General features: G+C 41.1%; 1 protein-coding gene across 1 annotated transcript in view; it reads left to right on the forward strand.

Annotated features, from left to right (window-relative positions):
- LOC118361555 (cadherin-10-like) overlaps positions 1 to 21,740 on the forward strand; it is a 55,829-nt gene that overhangs the window by 25,307 nt on the left and 8,782 nt on the right. Inside the window, exons 3-7 of the mRNA XM_035741577.2 lie at positions 1,212 to 1,506; positions 7,675 to 7,794; positions 9,819 to 9,986; positions 11,503 to 11,690; positions 17,071 to 17,330. Coding sequence (XP_035597470.1) covers positions 1,212 to 1,506; positions 7,675 to 7,794; positions 9,819 to 9,986; positions 11,503 to 11,690; positions 17,071 to 17,330 — 1,031 coding nt within the window. The remainder of the gene's footprint in view (positions 1 to 1,211; positions 1,507 to 7,674; positions 7,795 to 9,818; positions 9,987 to 11,502; positions 11,691 to 17,070; positions 17,331 to 21,740) is intronic.

Consider the following 21,740-nt stretch of genomic DNA (forward strand, 5'->3'; position numbering starts at 1 on the left):
ACTAGTGCATGATGAGACAAGGATATCCCTGATGGCCAAACCCTCCCTAACCTGGACAACACTTGTGCGCCAATTGTGCGCCGACCCATCGGCCTCCCGGTGTGGCCACTTGCAAGTTACAATTAAGATAAGAAGCATTGCAGGATAAGAAGCATTAAGTACACACTCACTTTGCTAAGAATCCATTGGAATGCAAGATTCAAGATGGATGTTCTGTGCCAAACAGAGCAGTCTCTGAGCAACCATTCATGTTTTTTATTTTTATTTTACCCCCTTTTTCTCCCCAATTGGTAGTAGTTACTTTCTTGTCTCATCACCGCAACGCCCGTACGGACTCGGGAGAGGCGAAGGTTGAGCCATGCATACTCCGAAACACAACCCAACCAAGCCGCACTGTTTCTTGACACAACGCACATCCAACCCGGAAACCAGCCACACCAATATGTCAGAGGAAACACCGTACACCTAGAGACCTGGTCAGCATGCACTGCACCGCCACAGGAGACACTAGTGCGTGATGAGACAAGGATATCCCTGATGGCCAAACCCTCCCTAACCCGGACGACACTTGTGCGCCGCCCCATGGGCCTCCCAGTTGCGGCCGACTGCGACAGAGCCTGTGCTCGAACCCAGAATCTCTGGTGGCACGGCTAGCACTGCCTTAGACCACTGCGCCACCCGTGAGGCCCATTTATGTTGCAATATATGGTCCATACAAGAACCAAATAAGATCCAAACAAGAACGATTGCCTTTCAGTCTCTGAGCTAACATGCTTGTGCTAGCATTCTTGTTTTTCCATTTCTCAAATTAAGTAAATAAATTGTGAGGGATGGTAATCGTCAGCCAAGAGTATATAAACTCTGAAATCAAATGTTTGTGAATTGAATGTATCCAAGGCCAACATAGTGAGCAATAATCAAACTCTCAAGATAGTTGCTAAATGGTGTATATTATTATTATTATTAGTATTATTATTATTATTATTATTATAGCTAGCTTGGCTGTATATGAATATCTGTCCAGAGAGACTAATCCAAGGCAGATGTAAAAAGATGTTGAATTTAGTGTTGAATCTGTTATTTACATAAACCTGCCAACTGTACTTGGCATTTTAGTTTTTTGTACATTTCAAATTTCCTGACTGACGCTGAATGCTCTCTCCATCTCAAAATAAATCTCTCACATGGTTTTTCCTTCTTTCTATCCACAGCTGCATTCCAATATGGACCGAGGGGAAGGTAACGTGAAGTACATTCTAACTGGAGACGGGGTGGGGAGCTTGTTTCTAATAGATGAGAACTCAGGTGACATTCACGCCACTAAGCGGTTGGACAGGGAGGAGAGGGCCATATACACACTACACGCTAAGGTGGTGGACAAGAGGACCAACAAGACACTGGAGGCTGATACTGAATTTAACATCAAGATCCACGACATCAACGACAATGAGCCAAAGTTCTCAAAAGACATCTATTTCGCCAGTGTCCCAGAGATGTCAGATGTAGGTGAGTAAAAACAACTGCATTGTCTGAGCTGGTCCTTTTGTGGTGCTGTATTTCCATGAAGAAATGTGACTGACAATTATTTTTTTAAACTTAGTTAACAAAGGCAGAGATAATGAACTGGAAATCAAATCATGTAATTGACACCATAAAATCTACATGTAATAGTGGAAGGTTGAATCATTAGTGAAGGTTTTGCCTCATTGCACTGAACTTAATTAAGATAATATAGATGAACAAGCAGGTAGGCATAAATACAAAAAAGCCTTAAAAAGGCAAAAGGGCAAACTGGAATACATTTCCAATTATGAGCCCACAAATTAATAGAATGTGTAATTGCAAGTTAAATAAAAACCTATTTGCCAATATGGCAAATAATCGTCACTATCGTGTTCACATAATGATGGAATCATTAACTGATTCCAGAGAGAGGATGTTGAGGTTAACAGTGGCTGGATTTGTGGCTGGAATGGTTGGAAACATTTGATGAAAGTATTGAGCAGTGGAGCTCATATACAGAACAGTTTGAATATTTTGTTCTTGCATATTACATTGATGAGGACAAAATTGTGCCTAAATTATTTAGTATTATGGGGCCAAAGAAATGTAATTTACTCCGCAGTCTGCTACAGGCAAGGTAACACAACGTGTGGAGATATTGTGGAAATTCTGGAAGGACCATTTTCACCAAATCACTAGTTATTGCTGAAGGGTTCCACAGAAGGACTCAGGAATAGGGAGAATCAGAGACACGTGTTTGCTGCTGCATTAAATAGTGAACTAAATTAAATCAGTGCACTGTGAGTTTGATGTTGTAAATGACAGCATTCGAGACAGACTAGTATGTGAGCTATTGACTGAAAGTAATCGGACCTTTGCAAAAGCTATTACAGTCAGTGTGTCCATGGGAATAGCTGCAAAAGAGGCTCAACAGTTGTATTCATCAGGAAATGTGCACCAAGTTGCAACTGAAAATCAGGAGAGGGAAATCAAGGCACATGCTTCCACTTTGTCAAAGCATGATATCAGGCGCCTACTTGCTGGCATAATGACATAGATTGATGAGTCTGTGGTAAAAAAGTGCCATGTCGAACGAGGTGGCAGAAACAAAAAGAGCTCAGAGAAAACGTGTAAAACTGAAAACAACAAAGAGATATTCCAACACGGGAAAAATAGACATGTTTAGGCTGTTGAGCAAGTGACCAATTAGAAAGAGGAAGTCACACTGAATATACTGACTGTTGCTGGGGGGTTGCACGGCTACTATGTCTCTCCCTTGCTAGAGGGGCAGCCGGTGCATATAGAGATTGACACGGGCAGCTGTATCTCTTGTGTCAGACACAGTTTGACAAAAAGACACTGGAACACCTTGCATTTCAGCCAGCACACTTCATATTAAAGACTTATATGGGTGAATCTGTCGCCATGAGAAGCATCACTGAGGTCACGGTTCAGATAAAGGGATAAACTGAAAAAATGCCAGTCTATATTGTGAAAAGAAACTGTCCATCACTACTGGGATGTTTGTGGTTAGAGAAAATCATGCTGGACTGGCCATCGGTGCACACAATGACACATGGAGACACAGGCCTATCTTAAAGAAACATGGAGAAGTATTTAATGGAGAGCTGGGTTTCATGAAATACTGTATATTAGAGTGAAACTCAGCATTAAGCCAGACAACAAACCAAAGTTTCTGAAAACACGACCAGTACCTTATGCTATCAGACCAAAAGTCGAGGCTGACTTGGACGCTCTAGTCCAGGGTTCCCCAACTGGCGGAAAGCAGGCAGGGTTTTGTTTGGCCCCCCCATATTTTCTGAGGAAAAAAAATAGATATACACCGCATATTGTTTAAAAATATTGTTAGCCATAAAAAGCTGTAAAAACACCAGGAAATCACCCCCATGTGATTTTAATGATGATATTCTGTTACCCAGTATTCCCACACATAAGAGAGACATGTTTGTATACAAATTTGGCAAGTTTTGAAATCATTATGTTTTAGTCAAATATTTTATCTGTTTGAGCTTCTTGCGGTCAATTTGACGTCGACAAATGTCTTATAATGTTCTAGCCCCCTGACCATCCACTCAATAAATGTTTTTCTTCCTACAGCTGAATCTAGTTGACATTCCCTGCTCTAGTCAAAAACAAAGTCCTGGAGCCGGTCAGTGTGAGTGAACGGGCGACACCCATCGCACCAGTCCTTAACAAGGATGGTGGAATCAGGATATGTGGAGACTTTTGAAAGTCACAGTTAACCCTGTGTTGTCCGCTGAACAGTATCTGCTACCATTCATCAATTTAGCCGACAGTCAAAAGCTAAATAAACCACTACCAAGCCTAGTTGCGGATGCATGTGGAAGAAATGTCAAAAGAGCTGCTGACAGTTCTGACGCAAAATGGGCTCTTCAGGTATTGTCGTCTACCGTTCGGAATCACAATAGCACTAGCGCTGTTCCAAAAGGAGATGGAACAGACCCTGAGTGGATTGCCAGAAGACCAATGCTACCTGGATGGCATCCTTGTTACTGGAAAGGAACAAAAAGGATCATCTCCAGAACTTGGATGCAACACTACAGAGATTGAAGGACTATGGACTGTGAGTTTGTAAGGAGAAATGTGCATTCTTCCAATCCATGGTTAAATACCTTGGACACGTCATTGACACTACAGGCTTTCACAAGGCTTTGTCCAAGGTCAAGGCTATCTTGGACGCCCCAGCTCCTCAGAACGTGGGCCAACTACATTCTTCCTGGGTTTACTGAACAGCTATGGACACTTTCTCCCAAGCATAGCAGCAAAGCTGAAGCTGCTGTATCCGTTGCTTTGTCAGGACAAAACATGGAAATGGACAAAACAATGCGAGGAAGTGTTGATGAAAACCAAGAAAACACTCCGTAAATCTGCACTGACAAAACTTTGACCCGTCATTGCCCATCCAAATAGCATGGGATGCTGGTCCCTATGGTGTGGGAGAAGTCGTGTCCCATACCTTCCGGTGAAAAGAAGCCGATCATTTTCGCATCGATGACATTGAACAAAAGCAAAAATGAATTATGCGGTGATAGAATGAGAAACTCTAGGCATAGTTTTTGGAGTGCGTAAGTTTCACCACTATCCCACCCATGCACCAACAACCAACAAAATTAACAAAAGATTTTAAAAAAAAAGAAATACGAAGGAAAACAGAAAACAGCAATGCAACAAAAAAAGACATCAAGGACAACAAAAATTCTAACAGCAAGGCCGACTGAATATGTTTGAGTCCATGTATGGTACTATTTACATGTGTGTTTGTGTCCATGTATGTGCACGTGTGTGCATTTTGAATGAGAGTGTGTGTATATGCATGTGTACAAACAGCTGTGTGGCATCAGCCTCAGGAAAACAGGCATTAGCTGTAACCCTGCCCCGCAGTGTCATTCAAACATACTTTTTATTTTGACTTAATTTTTTTTACTTTTATCTTTGACCGTCATTCTATCCCCCGCCCAGCAACTCCACTCTCACTTGTCTACAACTCCACATCCCAACCCTCAGCCTCCATCAGACCATCCCACCTATCTCTGCCGGCCACCCTCTTCTGATTTATATGGAACACATATCTTTCAACTATGGTCTGATGTTTAACATACCATTTCAATCTATCTAATCAAATAGAATCCATAGATTGCAAGTTGAAGATAAATACTTTAACTAAGAGTGTTGGTTACTGACCCAGTCTCTCCAGAGTTTTATTATTATTTCTAAAGGTACTGCATCCTCCTGCAGCTGTAAGTTCAAATCACCTTGTCCAGGTTGTCCACGCGTCTTTTGTTGTGGTTGTAGTCCAGGATGATGGCTGGCTTCCTGTCCTCATGATCACTGATCTCAGCCGTTTTGTGCAGTGTGCTCAAGAGGACGACATTATTGTTCCTCTTTGGGAGGTAATAAACTAGAGTGGTGATGGGGGTTGAAGGCAAACTTTGATGGGAAGGCCTCTCTCCTCCTTGTTGCGAGGATTGCAGGGGGCTTAGGCTTGTTCTTTCTAACTGTGCCAACCATGTTGATCTTCCTCTTCAGGAGCTGCTGGCTGAGTTCATGAGAGGTGAAGACATTGTCACACGTGACATTGTACCCCCTCAGTCAATCTGTCACATTAAGCACAACCCGCATCCCCTGGTTCTTCCATGTGTAGACTTGCATCTTCCAAGCGTAGCTGGATTGTACGTCACAGGCCACCCATATCTTGATGTCATACTTTGCTGGCTTGCTGGACATATACTGCTGAAAGGACTTTTGACAAAAGAGATTACTATCAGTAATTCATATTAGTGTCCCAGAAAACAATCACATAAATCAATTATATTACAGCAATACATAATATAATTAACAGTGAAAATCACTTACATTACAGATATGAAAATACTAATGTACCTCTGAATGGAACCAGTTGCTCATCTACTGTTACTTCAGGCCCAGGGTTGTAGAGGTATGGCAGACGTTCCACCCACTTCTCCCAGACCACTTTTATGGCCGCTAGATTCTCTCACACGTCTTGCAGGTCTTGACAAAGTGTGAAAGACTTTCAGTGGCATCGTTGCACGGAAAATCAGCCTTCTAATCTCTGCATCCCAGAGACTGCATGTAGCCTTGCTTCAAGACCTATACATACTCGCTAAGATTAGCAGCCCTATGTAAGCACGATGGTCAATCTCATCCATCCTTTTCCAGTTGTCTCCATATTTACGGAAACCCTAAAAAATATTATTATTTTACTAGGCAAGTCAGTTAAGAACAAATTCCTATTTTCAATGACAGCCTATGAACAGTGGGTTAACTGCCTGTTCAGGGGCAGAACGACAGATTTGTACCTTGTCAGCTCAGGGATTTGAACTTGCAACCTTTCGGTTACTAGTCCAATGCTCTAACCACTAGGCTACACTGCCACCCTGTAACCTCCAGGATTATTTTTTCGATGGCTGGTTTGATGAACATGTAGAATGTTGAGGCAATGTCTGTCACATTCTGACCTTTATTTCCTTTGTTTTGTCTTTATTTAGTATGGTCAGGGTGTGAGTTGGGGTGGGCAGTCTATGTGTGTTTTTCTATGTTGGGGTTTTGACTTCAGCCTAGTATGGTTCTAAATAAGAGGCAGGTGTCGTTAGTTGTCTCTGATTGAGAATCATACTTAGGTAGCCTGGGTTTCACTTGAGTTTCACTTGAGTTGTGGGTGTTTGTTGCCACATGGTACTGTTTTGGTTTCAGTTCATGTTCACATTTATTGTTTTTTATTTCATAGTGTTCAGTTTATATCTTATAATTAACGTTATGGACACTTACCAGGCTGAGCATTGGTCCTGAGATCCTTCTCGCTGCTACTCCTCAGAAGAGGAGGAATGCCATTACAATGTCCTGGGCATGGGTTCCTGCATGTCTTGTGGGCCCTGGGGTCACCCTTATGACATCGTGTGATGCCATCCTGCCCTGGTTGTCATATGGGGACAAGGAGCATGATGATTTGCTGTTCTTTGGCAAAAATGTCTGTCATTCAGCTTGGGGGATTTCTTCTTCATCTGAAGATGATGCATCATGCTCTGGGTTGTAATTCTTCCCCATCTTCTTCTTCTTCCTCTTCTAAATCATTGTTCTCTTGTTCCTCGTGGAGATCTGAAAAAAATCAGATCTATGACCTGTTGGGCACTGAAACGTGCACATATGACTTCAGCAAAGAGAGAACTGGGGGACTGTAATCTGAACCACCTGTATAGCCTCTGACTGCATTCCCCATTAGTAAACAATGCTTCAATACATTTTTATTTAGTCAAATGTTGTTTATTTTGACTGAACTTGAGTCATGTGTGGGGAGAGGGGAGATGCTGCACAAGCACGAGAGTTTTTGACTTGTCTGTTTTTAATCAGTAGCACGCAATCTCAACGTGTGTGTGTGAGTTTATAACTGACAGGTAGATACACTTACTTCAAACCCTAGCTAACAACACTGAACAAAATGTAAAAGTAATGTGCAACAATTTCAAATTACAGTTCATATAAGAAAATGTGTCAATTGAAGTAAATTAATTAGGCCTTAATCTATGGATTTCACATGACTGTGTAGGGGCACAGCCACTTGAGTTGGGTTCCCCATTATGGATATGTGCATGATCTCTATCTTCTCCTCCACAGGCACGTCAGTTATACAAGTCACCGCGACAGATGCTGACGATCAAACATACGGGAACAGTGCCAAGCTTGTGTACAGTATTCTACAGGGTCAACCCTATTTCTCAGTGGATTCAGACAATGGTAAAATATTCCCAACAAGCAAAATGGGCATGCAAACACTTGAAATGAGGTATCTTGTGTGCATATTATCTCTCTGCAAAAAAAAGACTCAGCACTACTCAGTATGGGGTGTTTTTTTGTGAATGAGAAGTGAGTTGAAGGTGAATCAAAGGTTTCCTCTCTTGAATCAAGCAATGATAATTTATTTGTGGGTTAATGTCGGCCGTGAACTGTTGGTGTGGTGTAAATAGAGCTGAAGTCCGAAGTTTACATACACCTTAGCCAAAAACATTTAAACTTAAAGTTTTTCAAAATTCCTGACATTTAATCCGAGTAAAAATTCCATGCCTTAGGTCAGTTAGGATCACCACTTTTATTTTAAGAATGTGAAATGTCAGAATAATAGTTGATAGAATGTTTTCTTTCAACTTTAGTTTCTTTCATCACATTCCCAGTGGGTCAGAAGTTTACATACATTAAATTAGTATTTGGTAGCAATTGTTTAACTTGGGTCAAATGTTTCAGGTAGCCTCCCACAAGCTTCCCACAATAAATTGGGTGAATTTTGTCCTATTCCTCCTGACAGAGCTCGTGTAATTGAGTCAGGTTTGTAGGCCTCCTTGCTCGCACACAGTTCGCACAGTTCTGCCCACAAATTTTCTATAAGATTAAGGTCAGGGCTTTGTGATGGCAACTCCAATACCTTGACTTTGTTGTCCTTAAGCCATTTTTCCACAACTTTGGAAGTATGCTTGGGGTCATTGTCCATTTGGAAGACCCATTTATGACCAAGCCTTAACTGATGTCTTGAGATGTTGCTTCAATATATCCACATCATTTTCCTACCTCATGATGCCATCTATTTTGTGAAGTGCACCAGTGCTTCCTGCTGCAAAGCACCCCCACAATATGATGCTGCCACCCTGTGCTTCATGGTTGGGATGGTATTCTTCGGCTTCAAAGCCTCCTTCTTTTTCTCCAACCATAATGATGGTCATTATGGCCAAACAGTTCTATTTTTGTTTCATCAGACCAGAGGACATTTCACCGCATGTACAGTTGCAAACCATAGTCTGGCTTTTTATGGACGTTTTGGAGCAGTGGCTTCTTCCTTGCTGAGCAGCCTTTCAGGTTATGCCGACATAGGACTCGTTTTACTGTGGATACAGATACTTTTGTACCTTTTTCCTCCAGCATCGTCACAAGGTCCTTTGCTGTTGTTCTGGGATTGATTTGCACATTTCGCACCAAAGTACATTCATCTCTAGGAGACATAATCCGTCTCCTTCCTGAGTGGTATGACGGCTGCGTGGTCCCTGGTGTTTACACTTGCATATTATTGTTTGTACAGATGAATGTGGTACCTTCAGGGGTTTGGAAATTGCTCCCGAGGATGAACTAGACTTGTGGAGGTCTACAATTGTTTTTCTGAGGTCTTGGCTGATTCATTTTGATTTTCCCATGTTGTCAAGCAAAGAGGCACTGAGTTTGAAGGTAGGCTTTGAAATACATCCACAGGTACACCTCCAATTGACTCAAATGATGTCAATTAGCCCATCAGAATCTTCTAAAGCCATGACATCGTTTTCTGGAATTTTCCAAGCTGTTTAAAGGCACAGTCAACTTAGTGTATGTACACTTCTGACCTACTGGAATTGTGATACAGTGAAATATTCTGTCTGTAAACAATTGTGTATGTGTCATGCACAAAGTAGATGTCCTAACCGACTTGCCAAACTATAGTTTGTTAACAAGAAATTTGTGGAGTGGTTGAAAAATATGTTTTAATGACTCCAACCTAATTGTATGTAAACTTCCGACTTCAGCTGTATACATTGGTGTTCAGCTTTTGATGCCTTCATTTAATAACTCAACAAGATTTGTAATATGTTGTGTTCATACTTATTACTGGCAATACAGATTATTGTTTATTCAAAATTAAGTAGATCTTGTCCTTGTAAATTATTTTTAAGTCATGTTAAACTTGACCAATCATACACCAGTCGTACTTATTTATACTGATAGTAGTCTATTTTCTTACTCAGGTACTATCAGGACAGCCCTACCCAACATGGACAGGGAGACGAAGGAGAACTACCAGGTTGTGATCCAGGCTAAAGACATGGCTGGCCAGATGGGGGGACTATCAGGGACCACCACCGTCAGCATCACTCTCTCTGATGAGAACGACAGCCCACCCCGCTTTGCCAACCGTAAGACTCAATTCCGCTCTCCTTGTTGACCTGTTTTTCATTTAGGCGCACACAATGCTGTACTGTACAGTACATGTACATGTATGTGCTTTATAACTGTGCAAAAGGTTATTCTAGCTTGTAGGCCTATCAACAATAACTTATGATCTCTGTCTAGTCAATGTCGGATAAGGTTTTAAGACATAACCAATAAGCTATTTCCTACCACTGTACTGAACCTTTAATGTCCTTTCAAAAAGCAGATGTTGTTCTATGTACTGTATGTAGCCTATGGTTCGGACTGGCATCATAGTCCCAAAGAGAACCATCTGTACGAAATAATCCTTTCTGAAGGATTCCCACAACTAATGATTGTGGATTTCAGGAAACAGCAGAGGGAACACCCCCCTATGCACATTGATGGGACAATAGTGGAGAGGGTAGTAAGTTTTAAGTTCCTCGGCGTACACATCACAGACAAACTGAATTGGTCCACCCACACAGACAGCATCGTGAAGAAGGCGCAGCAGCGCCTCTTCAACCTCAGGAGGCTGAAGAAATTCGGCTTGTCACCAAAAGCACTCACAAACTTTTACAGATGCACAATCGAGAGCATCCTGTCGGGCTGTATCACCGCCTGGTACGGCAACTTGTCCGCCCACAACCGCAAGGCTCTCCAGAGGGTAGTGAGGTCTGCACAACGCATTACCGGGGGCAAACTACCTGCCCTCCAGGACACCTACACCACCCGATGTCACAGGAAGGCCATAAAGATCATCAAGGACAACAACCACCCGAGCCACTGCCTGTTCACCCCGCTATCCTCCAGAAGGCGAGGTCAGTACAGGTGCATCAAAGCTGGAACCGAGAGACTGAAAAACAGCTTCTATCTCAATGCCATCAGACTGTTAAACAGCCACCACTAACATTGAGTGGCTGCTGCCAACACACTGACTCGACTCCAGCCACTTTAATAATGGGAATTGATGGGAAATGATGTAAAATATATCACTAGCCACTTTAAACAAATGCTACCTAATATAATGTTTACATACCCTACATTATTCATCTCATATGTATATACTGTACGCTATATCATCTACTGCATCTTTATGTAATACATGTATCACTAGCCACTTTAACTATGCCACTTTGTTTACATACTCATCTCATATGTGTATATACTGCACTCAATACCATCTACTGTATCTTGCCTATGCCGCTCTGTACCATCACTCACTCATATATCTTTATGTACATATTCTTATCCCCTTACACTTGTGTCTATAAGGTAGTAGTTTTGGAATTGTTAGCTTGATTACTTGTTGGTTATTACTGCATTGTCGGAACTTGAAGCACAAGCATTTCGCTACACTCGCATTAACATCTGCTAACCATGTGTATGTGACAAATACATTTTGATTTGATTTGATAATGACAACATTGCCAGACATTCCCACACAAGGAAAATTGCACAAACAATGGCAGTGCTTATTCTGTTCTTTTTTTAAATCATAGTTTTTCCTCATCTCCCCAGATACATTTCGTCTGAGCACTCTGGAGTCAGCTGAAGTAGGAGCTGCCATAGGTCGGATCAAGGCTAACGATGCGGATGTGGGGCGGAATGCTGAGATGCAGTATAGCATCGTCGACCGAGACGGACAGGACATATTCACCATCATCACTGACCAAAATACACAGGAGGGCATTATCAGAGTGAAAAAGGTAGCCCCTAAACTCCTGAGTGCAACGTTCTCATGTTTTAATCGCCTATGACCCCACTGCTTCAAATCACAAGATACCACTTTGTGTGCAGACAGAGTGATCCTCTCTCTGAACTAAAACCGTCTTCTATTATTATCATCATCTTCACGAAAGTACTTAATTATTTTCACTGTCAAGAGACCCTTATTCCTCCTTGGGATTTGAATAAAGAGTCTGAGACTTTTGAAATCCAGGTTTAGCTTTTCCTTTCTTAGCCAGGGCCATGCTTTTCAGAGCCTCAGCGAATTATGTAAATTGAAGAACCTAAGTGGTGCGTACGTACTGAATACACAGGCTCAGATGAAAAATGATAGCAGTTCTGATACCATTTCTGTCAAGCCGTCTATGCATTCAGCTTGACGCAAACTTTCGATAAATCTAACATATGCACCACACCGAACGCACTGCAACTGCCTCGACAACTCAATGCTGCAAGGGAAACACAGCGTTTCATTGGAAATTAATGTAATTCTGGTGTACCAAAATGCAATGGCGCTGTCGGTGTGTTCAAAGCATTAGACCACTGCGCGACTCGGGAGACCATCATACAGTTTGCGCCATTCAAATAGACTTACACCTAAATGGCACCCAATCAAATCCAAAAATGTGCTGACATGTTAACAAACAACATATCCTAAAAACAGGATACTTTGAAGTAAAATGGTCAATATTTAATGGATAATCAGGGTACTCACAACTGCTCTCCAGGAGTTTCACCCCGTGGGATAAATTGTCATGATCATTGTTTGTTTCCGTCAATTGTTGATGTTCTGACACAGCGATAAAAAAATTAATTCTACATTTCCCGCTATGTAAACACATTGCAAATAGGCTCAGGATAACTCCTGATGTACAGTAGCTGGGTAGATGATATTCAGAGCAGCCAAATTGATTGGTAACAGTAATCAACATCAACATCTTTTGGATGTATTTTTTTGGTCCTGTCCAAACTAGCAGTCTTTTTTTGGTCCGGTCTGGACCAGCCTTGATTTGACCCAAACATAAACATCTACAGTATGTTTAGTTCAGATTTGGTCCAAACAGATAAATTACTTCTTTTCAACTTTCATTCAGAGCTGAAAATGTACATATTTTCAACATCCGGAAAATACATATTTTCAACTTCGATTCAGAACTGAAAATAAACCTGATTTCAATGTCTGAAGACGTCTTTTCGACTTTCATTCAAATCTTCAAATTCTGGAAAATGCATATTTTAGAAATCTTTTTAACGTAATTTTGCTTACTGAGACTTTTCTTGTTTTGCAAGATACAGCAATAATTTTGTCTCGCCTTGGGTGGCAGATAAGTCACCTTGTCCTAAGGTTTTTACACGGTTATCAAAACGTCCCACCATGGTTAGCCTACACGAAACAAAGCCTTTATTTGAAGTGTTTCTAAAATCCCCTATGGGAAAAATGAATGGTCGAAAAGCGATTGGAACCATTTCCTTGTTTGACCGCAAAGTTTTATGGGTATTATGACTCGTACTGTGGTACTCTATTGGACCATTAAAACAGGAGTTGCAAAGGTCCAGTGCACTTCTTTTGTGACTAACTTTTAATTTTATTTTTTTGTATTATTATTTATTTTAGGGGGTGCAACAGCATCCTCAGCACCCCTACTTCCTATTGCTATGGAATGAAAGCCAGGGTTAGAAACATTATGAGGAGACTACTTAAACTTAAACAACCATTTCAGTAATGGATGCAAAAAAAATCTAACTGATTGGATAATTCTAGCAAGAGAAATGTAATTTATCTTCATATCTGCAATGTGATTGGTCAATAATCTAACACATCTAGGGTGTGTTGTATAGTTTTCAGTTTTTACACATTAATTGCAGTAATTGACACAAAGTATTTTGAAACATGTAAACAAATCCTGGTGGTCCTTCTGTGGCTCAGTTGGTAGAGCATGGCGCTTGTAATGCCAGAGTAGTGGGTTCGATTCCCGGGACCACCCATACGTAGAATGTATGCACACATGACTGTAAGTCGCTTTGGATAAAAGCGTCAGCTAAATGGCATATATTATTATATTATATATTAAATCATGTGGCGTCAACTTAACACAACATGTCATCCCTAACTAGACACAAGGATGTGTTAAAAAAAGACCACATTTTCTAAGACTGTAGGCATTGAGAATGAACAATATAAACCTGAATAGTGTATAAAGATACAGTGCCTTGCAAAATATAAATCCCCCTTGGTGTTTTTCCTAATTGTGGCATTACAACCTGTGATTGAAATTGATTTTTATTTGGATTTCAAGCAACATACACAAAATAGTCCAAATTGGTGAAGTGAAATGTAAAAAAATTACTTCTTTCAAAAAATGAAACAAAACTGGCGTGTGCATGTGTATTAACCCCCTTTGCTATGAATCCCCCAAATAAGATATTGTGCAACATATTACCTTCAGAAGACACACATAATTAGTTTTAAAAAAGTCCAACTGTGTACAATATAAGTGTCACATGATCTGTCACAGGATCTCAGTATATAAGGCCCCAGAGTCTGCAACACCACTAAGCAAGGGCTACCACCAAGCAAGCGGAACCATGAAGACCAAGGAGCTCTCCAAACAGTTGTGAAGAAATACAGATCAGGGTTGGGTTATAAAAAAATATCAGAAACTCTGAACATCCCACAGAGCACCATTACATCCATTATTATTATTTTTTAAGAATATGGCTCCACAACAACCCTGGCAAGAGAGAGCCGCCCACCAAAACTGACGGACCAAGCAAGGAGGGCATTAATCAGAGATGCAACAAAGAGACCAAAGATAACCCTGAAGGAGATGCAAAGCTCCACAGCAGACCACTTTAAGCCATACACTCCACAGAGCTGGGCTTTACGGGAAGAGTGGCCAGGAAAAGCCATTGTTTAAGAAAAAAAACAAGGAAACATGTTTGGTGTTCTCCAAAAGGCATGTGGGAGACTCCCCAAACATATGGAAGAAGGTACTCTGGTCAGATAAGACACAAATTTTGGTTTTTGGCCATCAAGGAAAACGCTATGTCTGGCGCAAACCCAACACCTTTCGTCACCCCGAGAACACTATCCCCACAGTGAAGCATGGTGGTGGCAGCATCATGCTTTGGGGATGTTTTTCATCGGCAGGAACTGGGAAACTGGTCATAATTGAAGGAATGATGGATGGAACTAAATACAGGGAATTCTTGAGGGAAACCTGTTTCAGTCTTCCAAAGATTTGAGACTGGGATGGCAGTTCACCTTCCATCAGGACAATGACCATAAGCATACTGCTAAAGCAACACTCAAGTGGTTTAAATGTTTATGGCTGGGGGCAGTATTGAGTAGCTTGGATGAATAAGGTGCCCAGAGGTGCCCAGAGTATACTGGTCCCAGAGGTGCCCTGCTACCTGGTTCCAGAAGCTAATATATACATATCATTAGTATATTTGGATAGAAAACACTCTGAAGTTTGTAAAACAGTTTGAATGTTTTCTGTGAGTATAACAGAACCCATATAGCAGGCAAAAACCTGAGAAAAAATCTAATCAGGAAGTGGGAAATCTGAGGTTGGTCGTTTTTCTACTCATTCCCTATTGAAGATACAGTGGGATATTGGTCATGTTGCACTTCCTAAGGCTTCCACCAGATGTCAACACTCTTTAGAACCTTGGTTGATGCTTCTACTGTGAAGGAGGGGGGAATGAGAGGGGAATGAGTCAGAGGTCTGCCAGAGAGCCACGAGCTGGTGACGCTCGTTCACTTGAGAGCGAGCTCTGTTCCATTGCATTTCTACAGACAAGGGAATTCTCCGGTTGGAACATTATTGAAGATTTATGTTAAAAACATCCTAAAGATTGATTCCATACTTCGTTTGACATGTTTCTACGGACTGTAACGGAACTTTGACTTTTCGTCTGTTCCTAGTGAACGCGCTTCATGAATTTTGATATGTGAACTGAACGCGCTAACAAAAGGAGCAATTTGGACATAAATTATGGACATTATCGAACAAAACAAACATTTATTGTGGAACTGGGATTACTGGGAGTGCATTCTGATGAAGATCATCAAAGGTAAGTGAATATTTATGTCGGTCTTCTGTTGACTCAAACTTGGTGGATATCTGCTTGGGTTGTTTTGGTCTCTGAGCACCGTACTGAATTTTTGCATGGTTTGCTCTTTACGTAAAGTTTTTTTTAAATATGACACAGCGGTAACATGAAGGAGAAGTGTATCTACAGTTCCATGTATAACACTTGTATTTTCATTAACATTTATGATGAGTAATTTCTGTAAATTGATGTGGCTTTCTGCAAAATTGTCGGATGTTTTTGGAACTACTGAACATAATGCGCCAACTTATACTGATCTTTTTTTAATATAAATATGATCTTTATCGAAAAAAACATAGTCCTATGATGAAGATCATTGAATGTTAGTGATTAATTCTATCTCTTTCTGATTTTTGTGACTCCACTGTGGCTGGAAAAATGGCTGTTTTTCTGTGACTTGGCTCTGACCTAACATAATCGTTTGTGGTGCTTTCACTGTAAAGTCTATTTGAAATCGGACACTGTGGTGGGATTAATAAGAAGTGTATCTTTAAAATGGTGTGAAATACTTGTATGTTTGAGGAATTTTAATTATGAGATTTCTGTTGTTTGAATTTGGCACCCTGCACTTTCACTGGCTGTTGTCATATCGATCCCGTTAGCGGGATCTCAGCCATAAGAAGTTTTAAGGGGAACATTTAAATGTCTTGGAATGGCCTAGTCAAAGCCCAGACCTCATTCAAATTAAGAATCTGTGGTATGACTTAAAAGATTGCTGTACACCAGCGGACCTATCCAACTTGAAGGAGCTGGATCAGTTTTGCCTTGAAGAATGGGCAAAAATCCCAGTGCCTAGACGTGCCAAGCTTATAGAGACCTACCCCAAGAGACTTGCAGCTGTAATTGCTGCAAAATGTGGCTCTACAAAGCATTGACTTTGAGGGTGAATAGTTATGCACGTACAAGTTTTCAATTTTTTTGTCTTATTTCTTGTTTTTTTTTCACAATAAAAGATAGTTTTCATCTTCAAAGTGGAAGGGGTGTTGTGTACATCAAATGATACAAATCCCCCCGAAAATCTAAATGGGAAAAATGCCAAGGGGGGTGAATACTTTTGAAAGCCACTGTAGGTGGGGGAACTCCACTATATTTTACTCATTCACTCATTTTTACTTCAACCAAGAATCCACCAAGTTTATCAATTAAAGTATAAACCTACAGTTATGAAAGGACTTACAGTTAGGATAGTATATTCATTCTATTGAATAATTTATTGTTTCATCTGTTTCATTTTCTTCATAGCAACTGGATTATGAGAGAAAAAAGACATTCTCATTTAAAGTGGAGGTGACCAACACCTATCTGGATCCCAGGTTCATGTACAGTCCCAACCCTCCATTCAAAGATGACGCCATGGTGCGGGTGACAATAGAGGATGTGGACGAGCCGCCAGTGTTCAGCAGGAACCCTTACATCATCGAGGTGCATGAGGATACAGCCGCTGGTAGCTTTGTTGGTGTGGTGTCAGCCAAGGACCTCGATGCTGACAACAACCCAGTCAAGTAAGTGATTGTGTGATGAGGGTCACGCTGCTTGCTTAACAGTATAAAGCTAACAATTCAATGGCACATGTGGAGGAATGTCATGCAGAGGAGCGATGCTACTAATCCAACTCGGTTACACATATTATACTGAACTAATCTGTATCAGCATCTATTTTATATATGCTGTTCATTCAGAGGATTAAGTTTACATACACCTTAGCCAAATACATTTAAACTCAGTTTTTCAAAATGAACACTTGTAAAAAATACCCTGTTTTAGGTCAGTTAGGATCACCACTTAATTTTAAGAATGTGAAATGTCAGAATAATAGTAGAGTGATTAATTTCAGCTTTTATTTCTTTCATCACATTCCCAGTGGGTCAGAAGTTTACATAAACTCAATTAGTATTTGATAGAATTGCATGTAAATTGTTTAACTTAGCTCAAACATTATGGGTAGCCTTCCACAAGCTTCCCACAATACGTTGGGTGAACTGAGTCAGGTTTGTAGGCCTCCTTGCTTGCACACGCTTTTACAGTTCTACCTACACATTTTCTAAATGATTGAGGTCAGGGCTTTGTGATGGCCACTCCAATACCTTGACTTTGTTGTCCTTAAGCCATTTTCCCACAACTTTGGAAGTATGCTTGTGATCATTGTCCATTTGGAAGACCCATTTGTGACCAAGCTTTAACTGATGTCTTGAGATGTTGCTTCAATATATCCACATAATTTTCCTACCTCATGAGGCCATCTATTTTGTGAAGTGCACCAGTGCCTCCTGCAGCAAAGCACACACACAACATGATGCTGCCACCCACGTGCTTCACAGTCGGGATGGTGTTCTTTGGCTTGCAAGCCTCCCCCTTTTTCCTCCAAACATAACCATTTTTACAATGGCCAAACAGTTATATTTTTGTTTCATCTGACCAGAGGACATTTCTCCAAAAAGTATGATCTTTGTCCCCATCTGCAGTTGCAAACCATAGTCTGGCTTTTTTATGGCGGTTTTGGAGCAGTGGCTTATTCCTTGCTGAGTGGCCTTTCAGGTTATGTCAGTATTGGACTCTCGTTTTACTGTGGATAGAGATACTTTTGTACCTTTTTCCTCCAGCATCCTTTGCCGTCCTTTGCCGTTGTTCTGGGATTGATTTGCACTTTTCTCACCAAAGTAATTCATCTCTAGGAGACAGAATGCGTCTCCTTCCTGAGTGGTATGACGGCTGCGTGGTCCCATGGTGTTTATACTTGCATATTATTGTTTGTACAGATGAAAGTGGTACCTTCAGGCATTTGGAAATTGCTCCCAAGTATGAACCAGACTTGTTGAGGTCTACAATTGTTTTTCTGAGGTCTTGGCTGATTCATTTTGATTTTCCCATGATGTCAAGCAAAGAGGCACTGAGTTTGAAGGTAGACTTTGAAATACATTGACAGGTACACCTCCAATTGACTCAAAGTATGCTAACTAGCCTATCAGAATCTTCTAAAGCCATGACATAATTTTCTTGAATTTTCCAAGCTGTTTAAAGGCACAGTCAACTTCTGACACACTGGAATTGTGATACAGTGAATTATAAGTGAAATAATCTGTCTGTAAACAATTGTTGGAAAAAATGACATGGGTCATGCAAAGTAGATGTCCTAACTGACTTGTCCAAACTACAGTTTGTTAAAAAGAAATGTTTGGAGTTTTTGGAAAAAAAATGTAATGACTACAACCTAAGTGTATGTAAACTTCCGACTTCAACTGTATTTGATAATCCTATTCATTGACTACAGCTCAGCATTTAACACCATAGTGCCCACGAAGCTTATCACTAAGCTAAGGATCCTGGGACTAAACACCTCCCTCTGCAACTGGATCCTGGACTTCCTGACGGTCCACCCCAGGTGGTAAGGATAGGCAACAACACATCTGCCACGCTGATCATCAACACTGCGGCCCTTCACGGGTTCATGCTTATTCCCCTCCTGTTCTTCCTGTTCACCCACACTGCAGTGTGGTGCCAAGACAACAACCTCTCCCTTAATGTGAACAAGACAAAGGAGCTGATCATGGACTACAGGAAAAGGAGGGCTGAACAGGTCCCCATTAACATCGACAGGGTTGCAGTGGAGCGGGTCGAGAATTTCAAGTTCCTTGGTGTCCACATCACCATCAAACTATCATGGTCCAAACCCACCAAGACATTTGTGAAGAGAGCACGACAACACCTTTTCCCCCTCAGGAGACTGAAAAGATTTGGCATGTGTCCCCAGATCCTCAAAAAGTTCTACAACTGCACCATTGAGAGCATCCTGGCCCATTGCATCACCACCTGGTATGGTAACTGCTCGGCACCTGACCGCTACAGAGGGTATTGCGAACGGCCCAGTACATCATTGAGGGCAAGCTTCCTGCCATCCAGGACATACATACTAGCCGGTGTCATAGGAAGGCCCAAAAAATTGTCAAAGACTCCAATTTCACAAGTCATAGACTGTTCTCTCCGCTACCGCACGACAAGTGGTACCGGAGTACCAAATGTAGGTCCAAAAGGCTCCTTAACAGCTTCTACCCCCAAACCATAAGACTGCTGAACAAATAATCAAATGGTCAACCGGACTATTTACATTGACATCATCTATGCATAGTCACTTAACCCCTACCTACATGTAGAAATTACATTGACTAACCTGTAACCTCACACATTGACTCTGTACCGGTACCTCCTCTATATAACCTCGTTATTTTTACTTTTTATTTAGCTTTATACTTTAGTTTATTTAGTAAATATTTCCCTAACTCTATTTCTTGAACTGCATTGTTGGTTAAGGGTTTGTAAATAAGCATTTCACAGTAAGGTCTAAACCTATTGTATTTGGCGTATGTGACAAATAAAATTTGATTTCATCATTTTTTGCATTCACTCTCTTGCACTGACTATGCACTCACTGGATTCTACCCAAACATTTACATATACTAAAATTCTGAGGATATACCCGCCCTATATCAGCTTTCTGGTCACCATAGCACCACCCACTCGTAGCACACGCTCCAGCAGGTATATCTCACTGGTCACCCCCAAAGCCAATTCCTCCTTTGGACGCCTTTCCTTCCAGTTCTCTACTGCCACTGACTGGAACGAACTGCAAAAATCACTGAAGCTGGAGATTCCTACCTCCTCACTAGCTTTAAGAACCAGCTTTCAGAGCAGCTCACAGATCACTGCACCTGTTCAGAGCCCATCTATATACAGCCTATCTATCTACCTCATCCCCATACTGTATTTATTTATTTTGCTCCTTTTGCACCACCATATCTCTACTTGCACATCCATCTTTTTCACATCTACCATTCCAGTGTTTAATTGCCATATTGTAATTACTTCGCCACCATGGCCTATTTATTGCCTTAACTCCCTTATTTGACCTAATTTGTACTCACTGTATATAGACTTTTTTTTCTCCTGTATTATTGACTGTATCTTTTGTTCATTCCATGTGTAACTCTGTGTTGTTGTATGTGTCGAACTGCTATGCTTTATCTTGGCCAGGTCGCAGTTGCAAATGAGAACTTGTTCTCACCTAGCTTACCCGGGTAAATAAAGGTGATTTTTTTTTTAAACACACACACACACACACACACACACACACACACACACACACACACACACACACACACACACACACACACACACACACACACACACACACACACACACACACACACACACATCAGAAGGATTCCCCACAGACACACACACACACCCACACACTTCACATACACTGCTGCTACTCTATGTATTATCTATCATAATTGCCTAGTTATTTCCCCCCCACCTACATGAACATATTAACTAATATCCCTGCACAACGATTCTGTACCGGTACTCCTTGTATATAGCCTTGTTATTGTTATCTATTGTGTTACTATTTTTATTTTTGACTCTTTGTACTTTTTTACTTTGCATTGTTGGAAAAAGGGCTCTTCAGTAGATTTGATGTTCTGCTGCTGAATAAAGCCGTTTGAGGTCATTTGATTGTTTTATGACCTAATGGATGGATATGGTGTAAGAATAAACACAGCAAGAGAAACAAATGATTATTGGTGTGGTATCAAGTCTATAACAACAATTCAAAGTTTCTTCTAATACGTTTTTTTGGGGGGCGGAAATATGGTTCGCTTGGCTAAATCTAATCCATCCGTGTATCCGAGTGTCAGTGTGGAGTGGGGAGAGAGGAAGGGAGGTTGGAAGAAAAGCAAATTATTCATGGGTCCCTCCTGGTGATTTCCCAGCGGAAGTTTGTGGCACTGTGAAGAGAATACAGACACTGTTTATATCCACATAATTATGTAAACTAGCCCAGTGCGGTAGCGGCACAAAGTCAAACTGAAAGAGCCTCATTTGCTCTATCAATTCACACTGCTCTGTTCTGCCAT

Source organism: Oncorhynchus keta, chromosome 28, assembly GCF_023373465.1.
Source record: "Oncorhynchus keta strain PuntledgeMale-10-30-2019 chromosome 28, Oket_V2, whole genome shotgun sequence".
Classification (NCBI taxonomy): Eukaryota; Metazoa; Chordata; class Actinopteri; order Salmoniformes; family Salmonidae; genus Oncorhynchus; species Oncorhynchus keta.